Raw genomic sequence first — 26223 nt, forward strand, 5'->3', positions numbered from 1 at the left:
TTTCCAGAGACCTTCAGTGACCGTGTAACAGCTTGTGCATATCGCTCTCCATCCAAAAAGAAATATGTTATGCACTAATATATCCAGCACTGGCTACTGCTGGAGGCAGGATGTCAGCCACAAAGGGCTAGTAGATTGAGCCCACATGACAATCCTCTATTTCTGTGTATTTAACCATATAATTAAAACCTTCAGCTGCTACCCATACTAATCAGATGGACAGCATTTATTTCAGCAGTTAGCAGCCCCTTGACTGACAGCATGGCAGCACCAGATGACTACAGCAACTATGCAAACCCTTAGCTGTTTGGAGATGTCAGCGCTGGCTCACGAGAGCACACCCTGGTAGGGCTGGAGGGGGATTAACATGAATCTCCACTGGAATGCATAAATATCCTTAAAATCACCAAAGACTGAATTGTTCCAACCATCAGAGACACTGTCTGCAACCATCTTGCAAAGAAACAGTGACAGAGGTGGATTCCAATGAACATCCATAAGGAACTTGGCAGAGGATGCTCAGAGAGGCTGTAACTCAGGTCTTTAGGTAACTAAAGCTTCACTGTTTCCAGTGACAGGGCTATGTCCAGCTCTGATCGTTTCTGTAGATGGTGCTATTTGCAGTACATCCTAAAGCAGATGAATCAATGCAGAGGAAAATCTGCACCGAGGAAAGAACATGCCTTAAGCTACAATAATTTACCTACAACCCTGCCAAAAATGGCTTCCAACTGCACAGGTCCATGTCTGCAACCAAATGCAGCAAACCTTCAGTCTTGCCTACAGGTGCATGTTATGAAGCCCACACCCACCACACAACCTCAGCACCAAGCACAAGATTGTCCAGCAGACCTTCAGCAGCTCTTCAGACTTCTATTGGCCACTAATGTTTATTATTAACCCTTGCAGTTGCCCAGAAAAGACAGAAGAACACTTTCACATAAGAAACAGTTGTCACAAACCACACAACAGCAGCATTCTCTGGGCTGCAAAACAATACAAGCATCAAAGGCCCAGGAAAACTTCAACACTAGCATGCATAGAAGCGTACACAGTAATAGCCAGCCAGAATCACAGAATCCAGTTTGGCTTGGAAGGGACCTCAAAGCTCATCCAGTTCCAACCCCTGCCACGGGCAGGGACACCTTCCACTAGAGCAGCTTGCTCCAAGCCCTGTCCAACCTGGCCTTGAACACTGCCAAGGATGGGGCAGCCACAGCTTCTCTGGGCACCCTGTGCCAGAGCCTCAACACCCTCACAGGGAAGAACTTCTTCCATTTACATACACATACACACACACACACACACACACACACACATATATATATATACGCACACAGAGATATCTAATCTAAATCTCTCCTCCGGCAGGTTAAAGCCGTTCCCCTGGTCCTGTCCCTACAGACCCTTGTCCAAAGCCCCTCTCCAGGTTTCCTGCAGCCCCTTTAGGCACTGGAGCTGCTCTCAGGTCTCCCCTTCAGGAGCCTTCTCTTCTCCAGGCTGACCCAGCCCAGCTCTCTCAGCCTGGCTCCAGAGCAGAGCTGCTCCAGCCCTCGCAGCATCTTCAAGGCCTCCTCTGGACTCACTGAAGCAGCTTCACATCCTTCTTGTGTTGTGACCCCAGAGCTGGACACAAGACTGTGGGGAGGGGTCTCACAAGAGCAGAGTAGAGGGAGTGAATCCCCTCCCTTGACCTGCTGGTCACACTGCTTTTGATGTGTGACCACACACATTCATTCACACACACACATCATTCCATGCTGTTATCCTCATTTAAAGGGAAATAGTTATTGTATCTCAAACCTCAACTGATAAAGTGGCCACCACAAACCCCCTTGGCCTGGGCCAGAGCTGGTCTGGCTGCTCAGGAGGTAACTGCCTCCACACCCAAGTACAACCTCTGGTCATTAGATTTAGCACAGTTGCCTGGCTCTCGTTAATCCCTGCCACTCAGCTGCCTTCGGGAAATTAACGGCTGTAATCATCACAGTGCTTTTTAACTGAAAAGACAGCATTAGATTTCATCAGCCATTTCACTGTCACACTGCATTGTCTGCAAAGGATAATGAGCCCAAAGGCTCTGCCACTCCAGCCGCTTCAGTTTGATAGCAAACATATTACTCCATGGCATGCAGTGACAGCAGCCAGTCCTGGAGCAGGGACAGAGCCTGCAGACACTTGTCAAAACAAGGCACACCTGTGTCTCCACTCTGTTTTTCCTTGTAGATTTGTATTGAAGATTGGGGTTCAGTTTTCCCAGTTGTCATAGCAGGAACTTGCAGCCCTTATGGAATCAGACACAGCACCATTCTGTAAGGGTTTCCCTGCCTAAAGAAAGAAGTATTCCTTAATGAAAAAGGAGTCTTTGTTGTGTTTCACAGAACTTCTGCATATCTGTAAGGGAAGTGATTTCAGGTTGCCATTTACCTGACCACATCTTACAGTTTGTGCTTCTTTTTGTTTCACCCTGGATATCACGAAAGTGTGCTCCTTATATTCTACTTGCATTTTCACATCCCTAAGACACGCGAACAGCTGGGCTGGAAGCACTGCACTGAAGTGTTAAGTGCATTTCTCCAGCACCTCTCGTCACCTTTCCAGCTCTCCAGTGACAAAAACCTTTTCCAGCTGAGTTCAGCCAACCTGCATTTCTGAGCAAAGGCAGCAAGACCCCACACTGCGTCACAGCGAGTTTAGGTACAAACAGCTCCAAAGCAGAATTAAAATGAAACAAAGAAAGCCAACCACAAAATCCTGGATGCTTATGTAAAGCTATGAAGCGTTGATCTGAAAAGTTGGTGCTGACTAAAGCAAAAGTAGAGTGAAAACATTTTTCATTTGTGAAATATTAGCAGTACTGACTGACAGGAATACCAGACTGAGCTAAGCACGGTCACAAGGCACTAATAAACACCAGAGCTCAGTGACACTGGGGTAAATTCAGTCTGGATTTACAGTGGCTAGGAAAGTTCTGTCCTCCCAAATCTATCCAACAGACAGCAGGAAGAATTTAGCTTCAGAGACCACAAGGGAAAGAAGTCCCATTCATATGGACCCTGTACCACTCCTGTTGTTGTGCCTGGATCTGTTTTAGCTGGACAGCATCACTGGTATACTGCAGTCACCCGCCTTCTGCACCACAACACAATACTATGATTTAGTCCTCCATTTATGTCATCTTGAGCTCCCTGCCTAGACATGGCTTCTAAGAAGCAAGTTGCTTATAAACTGCACAGCAACTATTAGGCCTTACATTATGTAATTAAAAAATCTGGAAAGGAAAAAAAGAGAAGAAATCCATATCATTAGTGGATGGCTAAGTGCCCCATTTCCAAATGGATGAATGTCAATTTGCTGCTTACCTGAACAGCATAGGGATTACAGATTTCACCCATGTTGACAGATGGTATTTCACAGTTTTGATCCACGACACATTTAAAGGAATGCATTCGTGAAGCAAGGCACATGAAAAAGACTAAAGAACCAGAAAGAGTCAAAAATGGACTGTATAAGGCATGCAATATCCCAGCATGCAAGGCTTCACTCTGCTGTTACTCCAGGACTGATCCCATTAACTTCCATGGGGACAGGCTTGATTTACTTAATTGTAAGTGATCAAAATGAAGCCTGTGGATCAAGTCCAACAGAGCACTTCATCCTAAGTGCAGCAGGGTCCATGGGCTCCATCAGAGCCATACCCTTGCTTATGGCCAGGCACATGCTGAGGAGATTTGCTCGAGCGAGCCATGGTGAGCTCAGAGAGGCTCAGTGCCACAGCACAGCTCCCAGATCAACCAGACTAATCCCGCTTTCATTTTACCCACTTCCTTACCAGGAAGTATTATAGGGCAAATACAGTAACTTTATCATGTGGGAGCATTTAGCCAGCACTGGGTCCAAACTATTCAGCTCACTGGTTAAACAAATACAAACCCCATGAGGAACTGCATGAATATGACACTGTATCTTACTGCTTATCAGCCTGAGAGTTGTTCCTATCCAGAGATGAGTGTGCAAGGGCATCCTTAACGACAAGGTAAAATACATGAATTAAAAATGAGCTGCTAAACATCATATCCTTACATGACAAGGGAAATTTCCAAGGTTCCCGTTTGAAATCTAAACAAAACACACCCTTATTTGCAGTTCATTTCACTGCCTCTCCTTCCTCTGTATTCTCAATGACTGTATGAAAGCTGCTGGCTAGAAACAATATGCTCTCATGCCCACATTTCACTTACTGCCTTTCACAACAGTTTAAAATGTTGCCAATGTTATTAGTTTTATATAAGCCACAGTGATCAATCACAAAGTAAAGGGTATGAAGCAAGAATACAATAAACATTATTGCTTGACAGCTGCTTGGTGGCCCACATAAGACCAGCTGATGGCATTACTCTAGGATCTAATAGAGAAGTGCGTGCCTTCAGATTAATGTTAACTGGCACCCTGAAGAGCAGCACAAAGAGGCCAAGGACCAAATTGGCCACGAATATTGAGCAAACCACTTCGCCCTAAGCCAAGCAGGAGGCAGAGGCAGCCAGCAGCAGAGAAAGTTCTTTGTTATTCCAGTTAGAGGCAGGTACACAGACAGTGCCCTGACAAGTCTCTGCAGAGGGTGACAGATCATTTCATAGACTAGGAAGCTTTAAACCAAATAAATAACAATAATATAAAAGAGCAGATTGCCTCTGATGTGACCAGAGACATCCTTTGAGGATGCTAAGGGAGTAGAGAATTGACTTTAAAGCTTGCCTTTTTGCACCACACACAGTAAGAATGAGCGCTTGAATCAAACATGAGCATGCATAAAGATTCCTTTCCCTGGAAGCCAGCTTCAGACTCCAAGCTGTTGGCAACAAGATGTGCAAAACTCTAAAATATTTATCAAACAGTGCTGAGCCAAAGGCCCAGGCACATGCTCGGCACTATTCTGACACGGGTCTCCTGGGGCAGGCCAGGGTGCAGCTGAAGAGATAAGCTCCTCACAGACTGGGCTCTTTTTGTTAATCCAAAACTAGAGACTTTGTCTTCACTAACAGCATTCGATGCAAACACAGCTGTTAGGGAACCAACACCAGTGACTTCTCCTCCCCTGTTTATTTGGGGTTAGGAGGGCAGTTTTACTTGGTTTCGTCTCAGAAAATCCTAGCCACTAGCAGCACAGTGATATGTGGTGTGCACAAACACCTGGGCATCACATGGGATTTCTCCAAGTCATGTCTTCTCATGCAAAAACCTGTCACTCTCCCACATACACATGCAATAGGCTTGTTATTAACACATCACACCTCCTTAAGCTCTCAGGATCCAGGTTCTGTCACAGATTCCCAGCTCCTGACACTCCTCACAGGTCAGCATTTAAATGCTCACAGCAGGAGCCTGCTTGCACCTGCTGCTTCTTCCTCCTTTCCCCCACTCGCCATCCTAGAGGCAGTGCTGGATTCAGCACTGCAACACAGGAGCAAAAAGCACCCTTTCCTTGGAGCTAATGCTGTGCCACTGCTGGGGATAAATGAGAAAAGCTGTTAATTTGTGAATGTGAACCCTATATACCATTAAGTTGAACTATGAATTCAGAGATGTGACTCACTGCATTTTATACTTAGACAGGGGCAGCTCGGGTTAGATATAAGGAGGAAGTTCTTTACTGGGAGGGTGGTGAGGCACTGGAACAGGTTGCCCAAAGAAGTGATAAATGCCCCCTCCCTGACAGTGTTCAAGGCCAGGCTGGACAGAGCCTTGGGGGACATGGTCTAGTGTGAGGCATCCCTGCCCATGGCAGGGGATTGGAACTGGATGATCTTAAGGTCCTTTCCAACCCTAACCATTCTATGAGTCTATGATCCCCTGCAACGGCTACAGAACACAAGCAGAGGCAGTGTGTAGGTACCTGCTCCCCTCCAGACCTTCTTCCTTTGTTCAGCTTGTTACTGACACCACACACCCAAAAAAGGGGTGGACACACATAAGGTGTTGAACGAGAGCAAGTTTATCACAAGGCTTGTACTGACTCACAGCACATTCAGATGATGCCATGATGTTTTCAGTCTGGTACTGAAGGATAGGATATCTTAGAGAGAGCCTAGGGCTCAGTGAAGGTGAGATGCATCAACCAGCTGCTTCTAAGAGTAAAAAATGGTCTGGGGGAAAGACCTCAGCAATCCTTTCAAGCTGTACTAGCAACACTATCTCAGCCACCACCTCACTGTATATCAGTCTTGCTGAGAACAAGACCCCACTGTGTAGGTTCAAAGCTGTAATGCAGGTCACTAAAAGAGCACACAATATGGATGTAACTTGTGACCAACCTAAAAGTGATTTTCATAACCTAAGAAGCCAGGCTAGGCGTGTCATTTCCATTTAAAAAAATATGCTGGCCAAGAACCATCCTCTGAAGAACTACTCTGCATGCAAAGGTGTATGAGGATCCAATTGATATAGGAGATAAAGTACACCTTGCAAAGAGACCAGTGCTGCGGGTAATGATGATTGTAATGAGAGATCAGCAGGGGATGTGGAGGAATAAAGGGGTTAGGGTGAGTTGCCAGGCTGCAGTTCAAGGAAGAAGCTTTGATCTAAGACAGAAAGAGGAAAAAAATTAAGACTCCTTTAGACTACATCAGCATGGTTTATTTATCAAGCTAGAACCTATTATGACTGCACCGATTGCTTTGAAGTTCCTTGGCCTATGTCAATTGTTTATTTATGATTCCATAAGTGAGTTATGACAGAAGTGCCAGCCTGGGAATCAGAGCGATTCCTAAGGGACAGCCAAAGTGAGTATGTTTTATGTGTTAACTGCGCAGTACTTCAGTGTGTGCTGTCAGGATGCACAGGTTTCCATTCCAAACTGGGCTCCTCTTCCCTAAGGGCTGAAAGATGTTGAGTGCTTCACGACAATGACACTAATAACTTGATGGAGAGAGGAAGAGACTGCCTCTGTAAAACCAGCATCTGTCAGACCGTGCGAAATCAGGAATGCCCAATTCACCATAGTAATAGGAACATATGGAGGCTGATGCTGCTGGTCAAGGGTGGGAACTGAGCTCCACCAGTGTCATGACACCAAGCAGCGGCAGTCACAAGTATAATATTATGTATTAAAAAAGAAAAATTATCTGGATTTCCCATATTCCAGCCACAGGGAAAACAAACAAAATACCCTCAATCCACAAGACGCAAACCCCATCACATTCAACCCACAGCAAAACTCACCTAAGCTGAGCCCACAAGAGATTGTGATCTGGGCAGCTCCTATAACACATCTGAAGGCTTCTTATACTCCATCTTCTGTCTGAATATATTTCAAGTATGCTGATCTCAGATTTTATTTCCCAACTTCTGTTCTTTTTCTCCTCAGCAATATATTTATCAAATATAACGCAATCATTAATGATCTAATGCTCTTTCCCACTTCTGGGGTAGTTTTTCACAGCACTATATATATCCACTCCTTCCCTCCTCACATTAGTTAACACTGGCATTTTCAATTCCGCCTGACCTTCCTCTTCCTTCCCCCAGCTTTTATACTGCAATCTGCCTCCACTGCTTCCATGTCTTCCATTCTGTACATGGAAAATCCAGCCATGGGAAACAAATACTCCGCTGTGCAAAGTCATCATTATCTTCTTCTTTCTCTCTTCATCATACTCTGGAGATGCTGAATATTACCAATAGTTCCAATTTCATATATTTTTAGATTTAATTTTGTTCTCACTCTTCCCTGCAATACAGACTGCACTTCTCAGGGAAGTATCTTTTCTGTTTTAAGCATGCAACTATTTCCATGGAGTTTGAGAAGCCTACTTATTTCTATTAGAGGTTGTTATCAACAAGGTATGAAGGATTTGCAAACTCTAATGACTGTGCCCCAAAGCACTCCTGGGATGCAGTCAACGAGTTTCTCAGTGAGGAGCCGGGGCTCAGGGAAGGAGGTACCTGATGTGTCTCACACACCAGAAGGAGCACAGGTCTGTAATCTGACAAAAATATTTAAAACAAAAAAAAACACAAACACAACGTAAATCACATGATCATTTTCTCTCAAACATTTTGTGTGCACTAATGAGACATCACTTAAAATACCTGAATTCTAACTGAACCCACATCATTCACTGATTTTGACTGGTTTCAGTGAGATGTTTTCTGCTCCACGAGTCCTGTTTCCAAGGCACAACACGATCAGGGTCTTCAAAGTCACTGGGTATCACACTAGATAGGGAAGCTGAACATGTTAAATGCAGCTCTTTTAATTGTGTCTCATTCAGTCTTCAAAGTCCACATCAGCTGCCAACTGCAATTTCTTCTGGGGTTTGAAGTACTTATATCCTAACTTCAAAAATATCTCTGCCACAATCCCCTATTGTCAAATGTTGCTCGCCAGCAATAGATGTCGGTAACGTGGCCCTCCCTTCTCTTCTCCTGCAGGTGACATAGCTTGACACCATGCTTGGTTTGAACTATGCCCACTAAAGTCTTCTATGGTAGATTTTAAAGTATTTCAACTCTCACAGGTAATTTTTTTCATATACCTTTCGTTACCATACAACATTTCAGTACATTGACACTTCCCTAATTAAAAAATAACTCCATCTTCAGTCTATCATTCTGTACAGGAGAAAGCTGCCAGAATTTAAGAGCCTTTTCTCCTCTCAGACTATTTAAGACTATAGTTGATGAGCACTGGCATGTCCAAACCCAGCATAATGCTTAGAGCTCGAGACATTCTAACATGCTAGAGTATAACCTTGAGTCCCACATCCCTGGTCATCCTAGACCTCATGTTTTCTGTGCTAATGGCTGGGTCTCCAGTATTCATCACCTCCTTTCTTAATTTATCTTCTGTGCTAGAAACATGTCTGAGAAATCTACCTTTTCCTTAACCATCTGGATGGCATGTGAAATCAGTCTGAGAAAGTTGGGGCTGTTCAGCCTGGAGAAGAGAAGACTGCGTGGAGACCTCATAGCAACCTTCCAGTATCTGAAGGGGCCCTTAGGGATGCTGGGGAAGGACTCTTCACCAGGGACTTTAATGATAGGACAAGGGGTGACGGGTTTAAACTTAAACAGTGGCAGTTCACTTTGGGTATAAGGAAGAAGTTCTTTACTGTGAGGGTGGTGAGGCACTGGACTGGGTTGCCCAAGGAAATTGTGAATACTCCATCCCTGGCAGTGTTCAAGACCAGGTTGGACAGAGCCTTGGGTGACATGGGTTTAGTGTGAGGTGTCCCTGCCCATGGCAGTGGCGCTGGAACTGGATGATCTTAAGGTCCTTTCCAAACCAAACCATTCTGTGATTCTATGATACACCACTGTTTATTTTCATAAGTAATTAAGGGAAGTCCTACCCAACCATCTCTCCCTTTTCCAGACTCAGCAGTGGCTCCGTGTCCCATCTGAACTCCAAGAAAGCAATTGGATCCTCCGTTTGTGATAGAGCATTCCAAAACAGCTCTGCTCTCTGGGGCAGTCTTGCAGAGTAGAACTGGTGATGAACCAGAATTCAATTATGTAATGAGAAATTGCTTTAATTAGCCAGTTAATTGCTTCAACTGCAAGAAGTAAAATTACCATTTTTACAAGGCACAATATATTTTTCCTAAGGCCTCACAGGACTCAGCTCTGCATTTCACTTCCCCCTCTAAACCCTGACTAAACCCTAAAAGGATCTGAGTGTGCTGGCATGCTACAGGAGGATCACACATTTAGTTACTGGTTCAGAGTAAGATGTGGGCCGAGGTGCAGAGAGCTGCACTAGGGTAACTTTCCTCTGGTGGAAAGAAGTCAAAATTAGAGACAGGATTTCTAAATTAATTGAGCTGCCTTAAAACTGACATCTTAGTTTTGTCCAAATTGGCCCAGCTCAGAAGGACAGGGACTTCTCGACACAAGTGAGATCTAAGATCCATGCAAATTATCAATGTATCTGCTCAAATATCAAAGAAGGGGTAGAGAGTACCTTGACAGATCTCCCAAAGACACAGTTCAGGGCCAGTAAGGCAAAGATGTAGTTCTAGATAACTCAAAGATGAGCAGGGGAAGCAATCAAGGCCACTGCACTGACCCCAGTCTGGGATTAGGATACAGCCAGTCAAGACCCAAGATCGATGGCTTGCTTTGGCTACATTCTGCCAGTTTCAGTTTACTGCAAGTTTGGATTTGGGAACCCATTTAATGGGGATGTATAATTGTACTCTGAAACACAAAAGTAAAAAAAGAGAATATGACTTGTGACTCAAGCAGTGCATTAGCATAAGGGAACTCCCTGATCTGGAACAGGAGGTATTGTGAGTTCAGTTAGTCACCAGACTTCACACACAAACGACAACCAAGCAGGAATAAAGGGGAAGACTGGAATGAACCATCAATCTCTCTGTCCCAGGACCCTGCACTCTGGTTATCTCCTGGAGAGCTACAAGGTCTCATGAAGAATACATCTCATTGCACTGAACCACTGGGATTTCCCCAAATCTCCCACCTTCTTTATCCTCCTATCCTGTTCCATAAGGCTTCTGTGACAAGGTTCCCTGTCTGATGCATCACAACACATGCCAGTGCCTGGACGTCTTAGCCATGGTGAATCTTCACAGAACAAACCTCTGTCCTTGAGGCACAGTCTGCCTTAAACAGCATCTTCCCCTTCACTCAAGAGAACTGCAGACAAGCCTTCAAGCAGGGCTCTCCAGCAGCAGCCACCAGTAATACTCTGTCAATGCTCTTGCTGTGCTTGTGACCTTCCATCTAGGAAGTGACCTTGGGTCTCATGCAATTCACTCACTTACCCACCTCTCTAGTCTTGCAGCAGGTCATCACCAGGAGGCAAATAAATATCCTAAATTAACCATGCAAAAGGCAGGCTGGTGACTTCTATGACGTTTTAAACATCTGTTTAATAGCAAGGAACAGAAACCTGGCTGAATGCAAAGCAGCAAGACACGTTTCCCGGGCGGAGTGCAAGATATGACAGCACTTTTAGAAAGCCAGAGAGAACACGTTACCTTGGTGAAAGGGGAGGTAAAGAGAATCAGTGGTGTGGTACCTTCACTGGAGCTCACACAGGATTTGAACAGGAATTGCAAACATTATTTAAAATAAACTCTTGGAGGAAACCTTAGGCATAATCAACAGGGAACATCTGTGTGTTTTGATTAGGGCTGACATCTTAAACTAAAGCCAAACGTTCTGGAATAACACTAAAATCAGCAGCAGTGCAGCAAGTAAGTCCCTGCTTTTGATGCAGATGCGCCAGGAATGATTTTGGCCCAGTGTTTTGCACCTAAAGCAAGAATACGTATCATCAGAATTATGCCTTTCAGGACTGGAGCAGAGGCAGCCACTCGTGCTGGAGCCTGCAATGAACACAATACACTTTTATGAGTGTTTAGGCAAATGGCTCCCCAAACAGGGCAAGAATCCCAGGTGGGATCGCAGATCAGATGTAATTCAACTGCAGCAGGGACACAGGCAGAGAAGTTCCAGAGCCACTTTTGTACACTTTCCACTGATAAAACTAACATCATAGCTCAACTAAAAGAGCAAAATCTACCAGCTTTAGAAACACAGTCGAGTGCAAAAAGCCTGGAGAACTGGCTTCTCAACAAAGCATTGGATTTTAAAAGAACCAGCCAGCTAAGGGAAGCACATGTTGCAATGGATGGCACACCAAGCCAGATAATTATAAAACCAGCACAGACACAGGAACCAGACCCTAGCTACAGAAGGGACCAGAACCTGCCCTATTCCCTCTCTTACGCTGCTGTCTGAGGGTCCTTAATATCTGTCTGGCACCAAAGAAGAAGAACCTTCCTCCTGGGACACTGTCACCGAATGCCCAAAATGTAATGCATAGCACTAAACCAAGTAAAACAGGCTTAATTACAAATTACTGTTAAAATACATGGCAGATCTTAGGCATTTTTCCTTTTTGCCTGATGACCTTCCTTTGTTAGACAACAAGAATGCAGAATTCCTGTGACAGAATTACACTCATTGCAGGCTTCCTTCAATTGAGAATACACTGTCAGGACCAATTCTGCACCATCTCAGTCCTTAAACTCTGATGAAACACAAGCTGTTCAGAGTTGTTATCGTCACTGAAGATGATGATAACTCCATGCTGCTGATATGAAGAAATTAATACATAAAACACAGAGTTTCTGAATTAAACATGATCTTAAACGAGATATTTGAGGACGGACTGTGGCAGGCTTTAGAAACAGTAGCGACATTGCCACAGAAGAGTTAGAGACTGGAATAAATGTCATGTGTGAGGTGGTTGCACAGAACTTTAAAATAAACAAAATCAAATTACCCATGAGAAATCTAGCCTGAAACTCTGCCCTGAATGTGGTCAGAAAGTTGCCTTTGTCTAACTCGCTCAAATCAGGAGTTACGCATTCAGTGCAAGGCTAAAAGATAGGAAGGTTTAGAGGATACAAATGACAGAGCATGCAGGGTAATATACAGAAAGCACTGTGCCAACAGGCAAAAGGTGCAGTGCTGTATGGACTAAAAAACTCAAGCACAGGACCTCTGCAAGAGAAGGGTGTTTCTAAGAACCGCTGCAATAACCTGGCAGACCAAAGATTCCCAGACAATCGGCATTCTCTGTGTGACCGGCAAGGGATTAACAAAACCCCTGCCCTTTAGCAGAAGTAATAAAGAAAGGAAAAATTATCTTAAGACTCTCAAACCTGGACAGATTTCTTCAGTAATAAGTGCATGCACGTACCAAACCAAGCCATAACCTAAACCAAAACAGCACTGGCACTTTTGTGAGAGAAAACCTACTAGATGATATGAACCTAAGTTGATTAATAGCTCTGTGGTATGGCCAGCACATGAAGCAGGCTAGTCCTCACCACGCTACTTAATAAAGTAGAGGCCCATCAGTTATGGGACAAGCCACAGTGTTTGAATATGCATGGTCAAAGGCCTCCATCCTCCCTTGGCATCACCTTATATCCCATTTTGGATCGAGCACACAATCTCTTCCCGTGTATACGCTCTTCATTATGTTTGTTCATATGCACCCACGACACACTGGGGCAGCTCCCCCTGAGAGACCCCAGGGGCTCCATCATTCCTCCCACCCTGGGTGCTAGGGCATGAATAGGCAGCAGCAGAGGAGCTGAGTGGTGAGGAAGAAGAATTACTGTGTGTCCAGTTTCCAACGACAATTTCTAAGGGAGCAAAGATGCTGGATACACAGACAGTGCTTTACACTTCACAGCAAAGCCCTCATCTGGGAAAGGAGAGCTGACAGACAGCCTTGTATGTACTGCAAGGGACCACACTCATGGAAACAAGGAAAGAGAAGCAAGCGACCCCTCCAGAGCCAGCAGAGCCGTCTGTTCATTTCCCTGTTTGTTTGCTCTTTCAGACTTAAACGCTTGAGCAGATTTACACAAGTAAGTGCACTCAAGAAGTGGGCAAACTGAATATGAACACTAGGCCAACTGGCTGCAGCATCCAAGGAACAGAAAGTAGTATTAATCCTCTGAATTGGATACCAAAGCACCGCCTGTGCCCCATGGAGCTTCCCAGTGGGGTCCCCTCCCCATCCTTCTGCAGAGCTGCCCAGCAGGGAGGCTGCAGGGCAGAGCAGCCAGGCAGGCTGCCTGGCTAAAACACACACAAGATCTGGGCACTGTCCATCCCCCTGACCCCAGCTGCCCTTCCGTATGCAAGGGAAGGACAATAGTTAGCAGGAGCCTAAGGCAGTACAGCAAGAGGAGAAGGAAAAGGAGACACTCAGAAGTTATTTGCACTTGGAAGTTTACCAAAGGAGCTCTCCCAAAATGCATATTCCAGAATAATTACTGCAATGGATTTCTTTAAAACACAACCTGCCCTTAGCTGGCCAAACCCTGGCCTACCTGGAAAACTTGCCTCTTCTAGAGCCAGCAGTCAACAGCTATCCCTCCAGGCACACTGTTTCTTAGGGTTACTTAAGGTACCCTGATGCTATAGCAGATCTGATGCCATTTGAAGTGCCAACAGCACAATTTTAGACTTCTAAACCATCAACTAGTTTGCAATGGGAACACTGCCTTCACGGGTCTTTGTGCATGTGCACACAAAAGAAGCCTAAGTGTCCAGAAATGAAAATGAGATTTCAAAAATGCTGAAATGATGCAGCTTGCATGTCCTCCCCTGTCTGTCAAACCCAGTTTCTTAGGAATATATTTATACAATGCCTAGACAACTGCTCATCAAACCAGCGCATGTTTTCCCAATTTTTGACAGTTAGGAGAGCATATATTTGTTCAAGTTTATTTTTATAGTGCTCAACACTATATACTGAAGACTGTAGTATGGAAACCAACAGCATTTTCTTCCACCCAGCTGTAACTTTTACCCTGCCTCAAGCCTGCATAGGAGGATGGAGAAAGAGATACCTATTCACATCTTCACATCCTTCTGCTTGCTTCATGCCGTTTTCATGCCAACAGAGAGAACAGAACTTCTCCTGTCCAAACAGAGAATACTAGTGAAAGACAAGCTGTTCTCTGAAAACGAACCATCTCCAGCTTTCTCTCAGACCAATGAAGTTACATGACAGATCCCCATCACTGACAATGACAGAAGCAGTTGCTTGAATTATTAATTCATGTAAAACTCAATTGAACTTGAAGATAAAGCACCTATACCTGTTAATCACTTCTAACCACCAGCATCTCCCAGATCTGTCAGCGGCAGCAGAGAGTTTGCCCATTTTGTTGTTCCTGGCAAGGATGCAGTAACCTCACCTGTGACTGCACACGACTGCTTTCAAGCGCTGATTTCAGGGGACAGCAGGGTCCACCCCTATCTTGTCCTCCTCATTTTCAGCTCTCTGTGCCAGCAATCAAGACTTCCCCGAAGTGTAACAGATACGACTGTATCCTCTACCTTTGCTTACTACAATCTGCAAATTCTCATAACTCTCCCTGCTTTCATTGCTCCAGGCATAATCTTGAAATATTTGTGCTGCCATAAATAGCCCACACTGCATTATCTGGATGATATATTTAAAACCAAAACAGCTATGTAGCAGTGCCAGCACACAAAAAGAGTTGTGCGATCACAGTTCTACTCTCTTATGTGTCCAACACATTCACCAGAGGGCAGAAGAGTTTTGTGGGGCAGATCAATACACATTATATCACCAAAGAATGCAATTCCAGAGCAGCAGAACATATAACTGCAAGCAGTACTCACAAGCACACAGATATTCTCACATATGGCTTTGCTCCGTTAGCAGTAACCTAGGCCGGTGTTTTAGAAACATCCTGCTAGTCTTATAAAACAACCCAGCAAAAGGAAAACACAATTTTTATCTCAACAAAACCCAGAAAGAATTTTAGACTTGGACTTCTTTTTCATCTGCAGGCTTTCTTCCTGTTAAGCGTTCCAATGCCTGCCACAAACAGAGGAAAAGGACATTAGCATCCTTCCCACAAACCATGGGAATCCTTTAAATTGAGTAGAAAAGCATTAGGCATTCAGAACAGAGGAACTACTGCTGAGTTTCCCTACAGCAGACTTGTAATGTTCTGCAGCCTTTTTGTCCAGCTGCCACGAGAGATTCTCCTTCTCTGCCCTCACAGTTCAGTGCCAGACAGCTCTCTGTAGGCCACAGCTTGAGCCATGCTACACCAGGCAATCCAAAATCATCAGGTGTTTCACACTGTCACCACTTCTGCCTTCACCTATCTGGGTTTTGCTTCCAGCAAATCTCAAGGCTGGGCTGTGATCCGACAGCAAATAATAACTTGGCTTCGGGAACAGAACTACAAACAGCTTCCTTCTGGCTTTTAATAGCTATTCCAAGTTTTATTTTCAAGTTTTGGCTTAGAGCTGTACCAAACACAGTACCACAAACGCAATTTTCCTATTCTCAAGGTACTTCCTAAGAAGGTGGAACATCAAGATACATAACTTAAGCCTCAGAGCCTATAATGCTCTGCCCATCCCTTCCTCTCCACCATGAAACACTCTCTGCGCTTTCCCCAGCTTCTGTCTTGCTGTCTCCGGTCCCTCAGATCTCCTCTTGGTTGCCAAGACAGTCTCCTGACACAGCCAACATCCATTCGCTCCATCTGCCACCAATGCGATGGACTCCACGAACTAAAGCCAAAACATCCTCTTAAGTTCTCACTGAGCTGCACTTTGTGTCCTCTCATGCTGCTCTTCAAAACCATCATTATCCCATCCGAGTCAAGTAGGCTCAGCCAGAACGGTCAAACCCCAGGTTGTGTTTTAGGGATGGATGCCCAGAAAGCTGCTGCTATCTCCTGAAGCAGGTGCTGGTGAATGAGGACATGGAATTCCCTTGTATTTGTCATGGCTCTGATTACATGACAGATGTATTTTTCCCTCCTTGAAAGGCAACAGAGTAAGACAGCCAAGGGAAAGAACACCTAATAGAGACCAGCAATCTGTAAATACAATCTGCAACACAAACTGTAAAACTCTACCCATCCTAAAGCAATACTGTAGTTGAGTAATACCAGCTTATCCCAACATGGCCTGAAGATGTGGGATTGCTTTTACAGCCAGAGAGTTCGTAATGTGGAGACCCACCTTTCTGTGCAGCTGCAAGCACGCAGCTGCTTCCACTCCTTACAGGAGCAAGGCTTTCATGCCCTTCAGCCAGGTACATTTAAACCAGCAGGGTTTGAAACTCCATGGCTTATTTTTCCTCAACAAACACAAGCTCTTAACTACAGTCTCATCAATACACATCACATCACTCAACTGAATTCAAGAAGGAGCACAGGATATACAATGTCAGCAGGAAGATCCAGCCAGAGAAGACACGATTAAAAAATAAGGGGAAGAAAAGAAAGTAATTAAAAATAATGGGGCACTTTCAATAATTCTTTTGAAGCCAAATTCAGTAGTTACTGGCATGTTTTGAAGCACTCACTTATAAAAGGCAATGAGATCCCAAAGCAAAGGACACTGCTCCCAAGACCTATACAGCCCTTAAATTCCTACAGCAAAATGAAATGAGTAGGTATACTGTCTGCCAAAGGGGGGGAAGCATGAAACTGAAAAGTCATTCTTCTGAATATGCACAAGTATGTGAGAAGCAGTAGAAAATCCAGTAAGATTCCAGGCTCTTACTAAAAGCTATTAATTTCTCTAGCCATTTCCTCGTATTAAAAGCTTTTCAGAACAGGACAATGTTCTGCAGTGACCACAAAGAGAATGCATCGTATTGTATATGTTCCTGGAACTTAAGCAAAAGGTCTTCTGCCTAATGCACAGCCAGGAAGCAATACAGCTGCTGAAAGTTACCCTTTTGGTTAACAGTAGTAAGCAGCACACGGAAAAGACAGACCATAGGACACACAGTGCACTGGGGTCCAAGAGAGTACTCTCCTCCCTGGGTCTCAGGCATTAGAGATTCCATACAAGTTATTTTTCCAGCTGTGCTAGCTGTTTGCCAGGTACAGGCTGGGAGACACCTTCACCCTCTCATGATCCAGGCTGGGCTTTCCTGAAAGCATCAGTAACGTACTTCACAGAAAAGAAAACCTAAAACCTCTTTGGGGATCTCAGGGTTCACTGGGGATCCCTGCAGTGCCCCACTCACATGGCATCCCACTTGGAAGCTATAAAGTCAGTTGGCTGTGTAAATAAGCGACATCATTGTATGGCTGTGCTGTAGGATTGGGGTACTTTTACACACAAACAAACCAAAAAACCCAATGCAACAACAAAAAGCCAACTTTAAACACATGGCGCCTACAGGCAGCACTAAGGACTCCTGGTAAAAGGACCTGTCTAGCCTGAGACAGCTGCTGAAAAAACTCCCTCACCCTACACCTTGCTTTTACTGTTGCTTTAAAGACAAACAAGCACAACAAACTAAGACTAAGATGAACAGGCTGGCATGTCTTTTAAACATCATGGCCCATCAGAAAAGGCTCATGATTCTTCACATCCCACTCTCTTACAACAATGACATTCCCCCACAGGCTTCCTCTCCGTTTCAGGAATTACCAAAATTGTGGGTTTGCCTTTTTAAGGCTCTGATGTTCTATGGATCAGTTGTAAAAGCCTCAGCTTCACCTTCAAATAAGAAGTCAATCACAGTTTGAGCCCAGAAAGGCATAAAGCAATGGGAGGCTATAGAATTTAGAGCCATCTGTTCCCACACCCTCTTCCTTTTGCTCATAACCAGGGAGAAGCCACCCCCAACCCCTCAACCTTATTTCCCCTTGGTTTTTCCAACCCTTTCCAGCTTACCTGGCTTCATCGCTTCCCAGGCTCCACCATGAACTTTCTATGCCTGTGGGCCTTTGTCCTCTTTTTCCACCCTCTCCCACTGATCTGTTTTATTAAACACACCTGCCTGCCCCTTCATCCAACTGTTATTGCCATGTGTGTTCACACAAATACCCAGGCACACATGCTGCTAGTTAGTGCTAACTATATTAAGCCACTACTCGTAGATGCACTGATGAGCAGGGAAGAAAATAACATCGTCTAGCTGGGATAAGACTTGCTAACCAAGGACTTTAAAAGCAATGCATCAACACTGCATTCACAAGGTACCCCTGGGAATCTGGGTCACCCTGTCACCGTGTGCTGAAAGTAGAGCCTCTAACAAGATGAGAAAAGCAAAATGGTTTTCAGCTCCTCGCCACCGCCACCACCAGAGCTGAAGGCAGCTTGAAATGAAGCAAGAGGCATAAATTATAAAGGCAACTGCACAGCTATGCATCCACAGAAGTTTTTCTTTCCTAGATGTTTTCTAATGAGAGTAAGTTCTCTCTGCATGATGCATTGACAGCTTTTGCCCTCAGGTAAAGAAAGCAGCATGACACAGAACCCAGTAAGACACTTGTTCAGAGATTTTGCAGGCCCCCCAGTCTTCTCTTTGCTGCAAAGTGTATAATACAAAAAGATTTCTCACCAACATGTATTTGCTTTTACTTCCCATTGTTTTAAAACACACACCCCCTCCATGGCCTTAACACTGGGCAATGTTTTCTTTACTGTCAACAACTGTTCAGAATTCCACATTAGTCATGTTGACAGCATTACTGTACCCGCTCCCTCTTAATATCTTAAGCACTAGAACAAGATTAAGTAATATAATACAAACAACAGCATGCATCCAAATTCCCAGTTCGGCTGAAGAAGCTGATGGAGCTGCCATGGTCTTAAAAACTGGGAAAATCTGCAAAATGCACGTAATGATAAAACATTCATTTGTTTGCCTTTCTTTTCACAGTTCTTTTTAAAGAGAATTCAGTGATTAATGTGCTGATGCCATTTTCTTTATAACCATTCTTCGGAACATCACAGTAATGAAGATCACAATAGAGATGCACAGCCGGTAGGAAACACAACCTAAATGAACACAGAACTAGGAAAAGCACATGTTCAAAATCACTCTGAAAACAAACTGATTAGATAATTAGTATATGTGCACATGTGTATGCATCTATATATGGATAGTCTTCTCCCTTATAAAGGGAAAACAAGAGCTTGATATCAGTATCTGAAGTACGTGATACACATTTTAACAGTGAAACACACAAAGTTAAGCTTAAATGGGAATTTAATCCACACCATAAATACGATAAAAAATCTGAAGTAAAGGTGAGATGCTTGGGATATTTTTTCCTTGCAAAACAACATGGTTACTAGATGACATGTTTCATTGTAAAGTTTGGACGGGTTTGGTTTCCCATGAGCTAGATTGAGTGTGCACACAAAGCTGGGCTCCCTATCCATGACGGATTTCAAAGCTCTGCTTTGGAGAATGTGAAATGTCCAGTAGTTCCACAGCACTGATCGGCACTGCCATGGGGTGAGGCCTGAGAGACATCAAGTGATTACTCGCTCTGCCCCCAGTGCACAGAATGGCTTTCATTTGGAACCCAAGTCCCCTGCAATAGCTTTCACCGCAGCAGGCCATGGCAGAAGCATGGCAATAGATAACTACATACCCAGATGGGAATCATCTGCCTGTAAATGATGAATCACAACTCCACAGGGGTGGAGAAGTGAAGTTTAAAATGGGTATCTATAAAATGCCTCAACACGCTTGGCTCAATTACATTAACTGCATGGAGTGCTACAAGGTAACACCCTAGCTCTGTTTTGCCCATATTCACATTACTTACCTGTCATTTAGTATTTAATCCTCATTAATACTGTCTAACAAAAGAGGTTTTGAAAACTTTCAATTTATTGTCAGCCGGCTATAAATTCGATACATTGCTTATGATAAAAATGCCATCATACCTGGAATTTATTCTATATCTTGTTCATTTCTTTCTATCACCAGCAGTAAAGACATTTGCACATTTTTGAATGTACAAGAGATCTTGCCTGTGTACATCTTATTTGTCTGTAAACTCCCATGTTAAAGTGTGAATACAGCTGAGGGGCACTTGCCAATCAAATCAGATCCTTAATTCCAATACCAGGGAATGGAGCACAAACACAGGATTTGCTTTAATGTATTCACAGTGCAGCCCCAACTACTTCCAAGACTTTTCAGTACAAATTGCAGCAGAAACTGGCTTAGAAATCAAGTTTCTGTTGGGAAGCTAGTGTACAGCAAGGAACTTTGGAGGCAAAAATCAGTCCACCTTAACACAATGTTCTGCACTAAAAGAAATACCTAGATAGGTAAATGACTTTTTATAGTGACAGTTTCCTATGCCAAACTTCACAGATTAAACTAAAGGAAGTCACAGAAAACAAGTATTACATCTCAAAACCGCTCATGTCCAAGCACAGCTCAGTAATTTTGGGGCTGATGTGTACTATGGCAATGGCTGTGGAGTATTCCAAGGAGAAAGGGATAAGGTGGGGAAGGGAAGAAGACGACCAAGTACGCTAAAGATGTGCAAGGATGATATTAGATATCAATCACTATGGTGACTTCTGGACAGTAGACTAGCTTTTCTAGATGGCACAGAGAAGCCCTCATCTGAAGGGATGATGCCAGGAGCCAGCCAGGCTCTGGTGCCACCTGAGAATCATAACATAAAGGCAAACCCTCCCTTTCCAGAGCCTGAACAGAAGTGCTGTAAATCAAATCCAGTTTCTGCGCCCTACGTTGGGAGCACTGGGTGGAATATACCAAGAGGTTAGAATTCAAAACCAAATCCTATGTATTTGTATCTGGGGCTTTGAGCACCCTGGTCTAGTGGAAGGTGTCCCTGCCTGTGGCAGGGGGTTGGAACTGGATGAGCTTTAAGGTCCCTTCCAACCCAAACCATCCTGTGATTCTATGGTCAATGAGCTATGGCAGCCAGAGCTGAACGGTTTTAAAACTGACCTTTCTACAGTAAAGGATTGTTATCCTTTCCAGACAAGATTACTTGCCTCAGAATCTATGGCACATACCTTAGATTATAACTAAGGGTAACAACTGTTATGTTTATCATTCTATGCTTTGTCTTCAAACTGGTGATTATGATATAAAATCTTGTCCTATGATAATACTACTTCTGGGGAGCGGTAGGGGATGGACTGGAGGGGCTGTTCCTTTGGACAGCACTAAGCACCAGCTAGGATTAACACTTCTCACAGCTCCTGGATGGGAACCTTTGCTTTGTCTCTGAGCACGACTTACCACAAACTTTATCTTACAAAGCACAGCAGCCAGTGCCCAGCTGATGCTTTATGTAAAACAACTACCATTAACATTTAAGAGTTGTATTGACAATGTGAGCTAAGCCATAAGAAAAAGAGAAAACCCTTTGATTCCAGCAAAATAACTTGCAATAGAAAAAACACTTTGATTCGCAAGTGCTATAGCTGGAGAGGGAAAGAGTCAAGAACTAATGTACCATAGTAATCGGATTGAAAGATTCTAGGTTGGTGGAATTTAGTGGCTGTATTAAAAAGCCATCTCCTCTTCAAGGCAAGGAGCCAATATAATGGAGAAAAGACAGGAAACAAGTTAGGGAGTGCCGTCCAAGGTTAAAAGAAGACCTTGTTATCTTTAAAATAGAAGGACAGCCTATTTCCATGAACCCGAGTTTGTCTTTTGCAGTCTAAGGTTGGTTTTTATTACCAAAATCAGCAACTGGAAAATACGTTTACCAGAGCATGATTCCCATCATTATAATAATAAAAGGGTCAATTAAAATTCAGTTAAGTGGTAACTCTGTTGTGTAGTGGACTTGGAAAGAGAATTTTGGTTATTTCAATCAAAACTAAGTAATGCTGGGCATAGCACTGCTTACCTTTCAAAATGCTGGATCTCTACTGCTTTAAGAAAGTTAAATCCCTTTTACATCCTTGTTCCTTCCCCTAGAATGACCAAGCAATTCTGCAACATTTCTCAGTTCAACACTGGCACAAGTTTCCAGGAAGAACTGATTTTCCAGAAGGATTAAATAGAACTTAAAAATGCAATTTCACGCTTACAGCAGGAAATGACCCAACTTGTGTCTGGTTATCAAAAAAGAAGAAATAAGGTAGATTTAATGAACTGGTGTTCACATTATGCTTATTAAATGGGAATCAATAGCTCTATGAATCTATTGCATGGCAAAAATAGCAGTGAGGGCCTAATTTTTGCACAAATCCATCACGTTGTAATACGCTCATCAATCCTGCAGTGTGCAAACAAGTCCTGAATTCCTCAACTACATCTGAGCTGTATTTGGAGCTGACAGTACACTGACAAGCTATGTACACTCAACTGTCTAAAAGAAATCAAGGCGAAATTTTGTGCATTACTTACAAGGAGTCGTCCCATTAGCTGCTCCAACACAACTATATGACTCTCATAGCCAGGGTCTATGTACATATACTTCAGTATACATTTCCTCTCTTTCTACTAAAAAAAGGATGAAAGAATAAGCTTTGCAGAGCTAGAGAAAGCTAGATCACATCTTAGCTCCTTACACAACAGAATAATAACCAAGCAAGTATGAAGAACAGTGACAGAAATAACTTCTCTTGATCACTCAGACTAAAGGTTAATAACCATGTACTTCACATCTTACCAGCAAAGAGCTGCTCTGCAATTCTTACCAGAAAGTCTGTAATACCATTTACACTCCAGACTTCCCTAGTAGGAAGTAATATTTCCTTTCTTTCACCACTTCTCTTTCTTCTGTCTCAACACTAAAACTGCTCATTGGCCAAAACCCAAGAGCTTAATACTGCCAGTTTCAGGGGGCCTTAAAATACACACACAAAACCCTCTCAACCCAGGCCTGCATTTTGCAACATGGGTCCACTTTTAATTAAAAGCAGAAGCTCAGATTAATGCACCCAACCATTAAGCAGTGTAACGAGTTTTCTTAGTGCCACTTTAATAGCCTGCTTTTTTAAGCAGCTTTTAATTCTGCATTCAGCTTTGAGACACCAGCATTGACTGATCTCAGCACGACAGGGAAAGGTATCAGTAGGTCTCTGCTCCAGCATTCCTAACAAACATGGCTGAAGCAAGTTATTTGCCTGGATTATGAGGCTAACAAACATCCCCCAAATTAATGATCAACTTGCATTAGTTTTATTCTTCACTCTTGCTGGTAAGCAACCACCAAAGCTTTCTTCTAAAAACTCCGCTTCAGCCACAGCAGGGATGACTAATTAGAAGCACTCTTTCTGGGCTAGAAAAGAAAGAGTTTGTCTAAGCTTATGGAAATGTGGCTGTGCACTTCACTTTCTGCCTTTTCTTCTTGTCAAGCAAACAAAGTGGAAGGGCGGGAGGGGGAATGGCAGCACAAGCAATGAAACAGCCTCGGAATTCAAAGCTGAAAAGATGTTCCAACTGATGAAAGGCAGCAAGAGGAGGCTGCTCAGTTCTTACTCTGCTGTACCAGAGAAGAGAGCTTAGGACAGGCAAAATCTGTTCCCTGAGCATGGTTCATTAGGGCATATCAAGGCTTCAGAAGCATTACTGCATTCTTAGTAATTCAGGAATCTGCCTGTGTCCTTTTTAATTAACATCTATGTAGCAATTGTCCAAGCTTCACTGAGGTTGTCATTTTGATGTCTGGAAATATCTGTAATTGCTTATACCAGCTGAAACGGTTATTTCAGCTTTTCAGTGCCTTTTAAAGTTGGCATCTTAATGAAGGGGCAAATTTTTTGACAGCAGATGCCAAAACTGCCTGAAAAAAAAATCAGCAAAGGGGAAAGAACAAGGAGAAAACCAGAAAAATTCATCTGCATACATGGAAATGCACATTGTACAGACGCCTTTCAGAGTATGTACTTGCCTCTTTAGACCTGCAATCACCTACTCGCAAGACAGTATCCATGAGCAAGAGTGTGCACGACTGTTTCAGCTAGTTCCATAGTGACCAGTATATGCATGTACAGCTTCCACTAAAACCACAGGAGAGCGAATGAATGCTTTGTTCTAGTTTCTTTAATGGCTGTAAAAAAGCATTAAAAGGTTATTATATACCAAAATTAGCAGGAGTAGTATCATTCTTCTGATAAGATCTGCTAGTCTGCACCATTCTACAGTCTTCACATCTGTTTCAGAAGTTTATGCATCTAAATACGCCAAGACACTTTTTGCCACCTCAGAGGTCACTGCTGAACTATTTAGCTGTGAACCAAATTCTCCTCTAACGAAGGTCTGCTAACTGAACAGTGCTCCAAATCCAGAACAATTAACTTCAGCCCATTTCTGACATTCTCTAGAGGAAGATCCCTCTCCTTAATAGATCTTATATTAATTCAGAGTAGCTGGTCATGTTCTTCTGCTCACTGCATCAAAATTGTTTGGTTTATGCTTAGATGAGACTATAGAACTTTGTTGCTCTAAATAATACATTTTGTTAAGACAGGTAGGTAATCAGCGTGTTTTTCCATGGCATCACAAACAAAACCAAAACTTGGAGCCGGAAAGATGTCAGACACACAGAGATGGTTGGTACGACAGCCTCCAGACCCGGAAGAAGGACAGACACCATCTATCTTCAGCAGTCTGGAAAACAAATATATGTATTTGTTTTGTACTGGCTACAGAAGTCTCATCTGCCCTGCACCATGAGGGATGTGACAAGGTCCCTGCATTCTTACTGAGAGGCCTAGGAGGTCCTGGTGTCTCCCAGGAAAAGAGGATTCACATTCAGTTGAAAACTGCATAAGAACAATAGGAGCAAGATGTGGTAAGCAAGTTCCCCGTGATATTAGTCCTTTGCGTCCTCCTGAATCCTTGTGATTACTCAAGGGGAGACCATGACAACAGCAGAAAAGCCATTCACTGCTGACACTGGAGACACAAAAGCCAACTAGTACTTTGGGTGAAATAAATCACCCACTAGCTGTTTTATTAATGACCCAGCCAGAAAGCTCATACTTCATTGCAGAAGATGAAAGAGACAAGTAAACCAAGCTGCTAGTCGACAGGAATGCATTAATATTCATTTAGCTTCTTATATACTGCTGGTCAGACCAGGAGAGGAGCTGGGCATTGCTGCTATGTCAGCGCTTAGCAGGTTGTAGGTCTTGATTGTGTATTGAATTCCCATTTAAATGCAAGATAAGCAAGTGAAGCCAGGAAGGCTGACACCGAAAACCACATACACACCAGACTGACAGCTCTCTGCTAATTAACATAGGAGTAAGAGTCCACACAGAGGCATCCTGAAACTGTCTGCTCTTGAATGTAAGCAGTAAAAGGAAGGTGATACTGGTAAAAGGAAGCCCTGCCATCAGTGTGTATGAAGGAAACTTTCAGAGATAGCCCAGAGGCAGCATCCTTGGGAATTTATTTCTCCAGCTGTTCACTCATAACCAAATTCCCATTTCACTTATCCACACCAGAACTGCAAAGCAGAGGACAAGGAACTGAAATGGAGTAAAAGCATCACCAAGTCATTATGGCTTCGGTATTTTGTCCCCTTTCATGCTTTGCTAGCAATGCTTTCACAGGTATTCCATAACCACTCTTCAGACCACGTGCATTACTTTTCTCCCCCAAAGTGTATGTCAACAAAGTCAGGATCAGAAATTCACCACAGGTAAAATTAAAACACTATCAAGATGACTTAAGATGTTATCAAACCAATCATGTTACACACCTATAACTCCAGGACTTAAAATATCAATGGCTCTGTCATCACTAAGTCTGTCAGTGACGAAAAATCAATATTGCAGTAACACATAACTTAATTACCTGTCATACAAAGGTGCACAACACTTTAGAATGTGCGTACAAGCTTAAAGAAGGCCTTTGATTTCAAGGTCCTCAGGACAGAAGCTCCCTAGGAATCCAGGAAGCTT

The 26223-nt window shown here is 43.5% G+C and overlaps 1 protein-coding gene and 1 long non-coding RNA gene across 4 annotated transcripts in view; both read right to left on the reverse strand.

The window, feature by feature from the left end:
• The window catches only part of LRP8 (LDL receptor related protein 8), a 197525-nt gene that overhangs the window by 138163 nt on the left and 33139 nt on the right, over positions 1-26223 (reverse strand). The window contains exon 1 of one of the 3 annotated variants that reach the window (XM_062623189.1): positions 18244-18336. The exons of the other annotated variants lie outside the window; for them this stretch is intronic. Coding sequence (XP_062479173.1) covers positions 18244-18253 — 10 coding nt within the window. The 5' untranslated portion in view covers positions 18254-18336. Of the gene's footprint in view, positions 1-18243; positions 18337-26223 lie in introns of those variants that run through there. 3 annotated transcript variants of the gene reach the window in all.
• Positions 10184-14798, reverse strand: LOC134165980 (uncharacterized). The gene is made up of 3 exons (XR_009965717.1): positions 14655-14798; positions 14403-14473; positions 10184-11351 (listed from the first exon to the last, which is right to left on the reverse strand). It is a non-coding gene; the product is annotated as an uncharacterized LOC134165980 (long non-coding RNA).

The sequence above is a fragment of the Pezoporus occidentalis genome, unplaced genomic scaffold (genome assembly GCF_034315485.1).
Source record: "Pezoporus occidentalis ecotype Australia unplaced genomic scaffold, CSIRO_AGI_Poc_V1 ctg25, whole genome shotgun sequence".
NCBI classification, from domain to species: domain Eukaryota; kingdom Metazoa; phylum Chordata; class Aves; order Psittaciformes; family Psittacidae; genus Pezoporus; species Pezoporus occidentalis.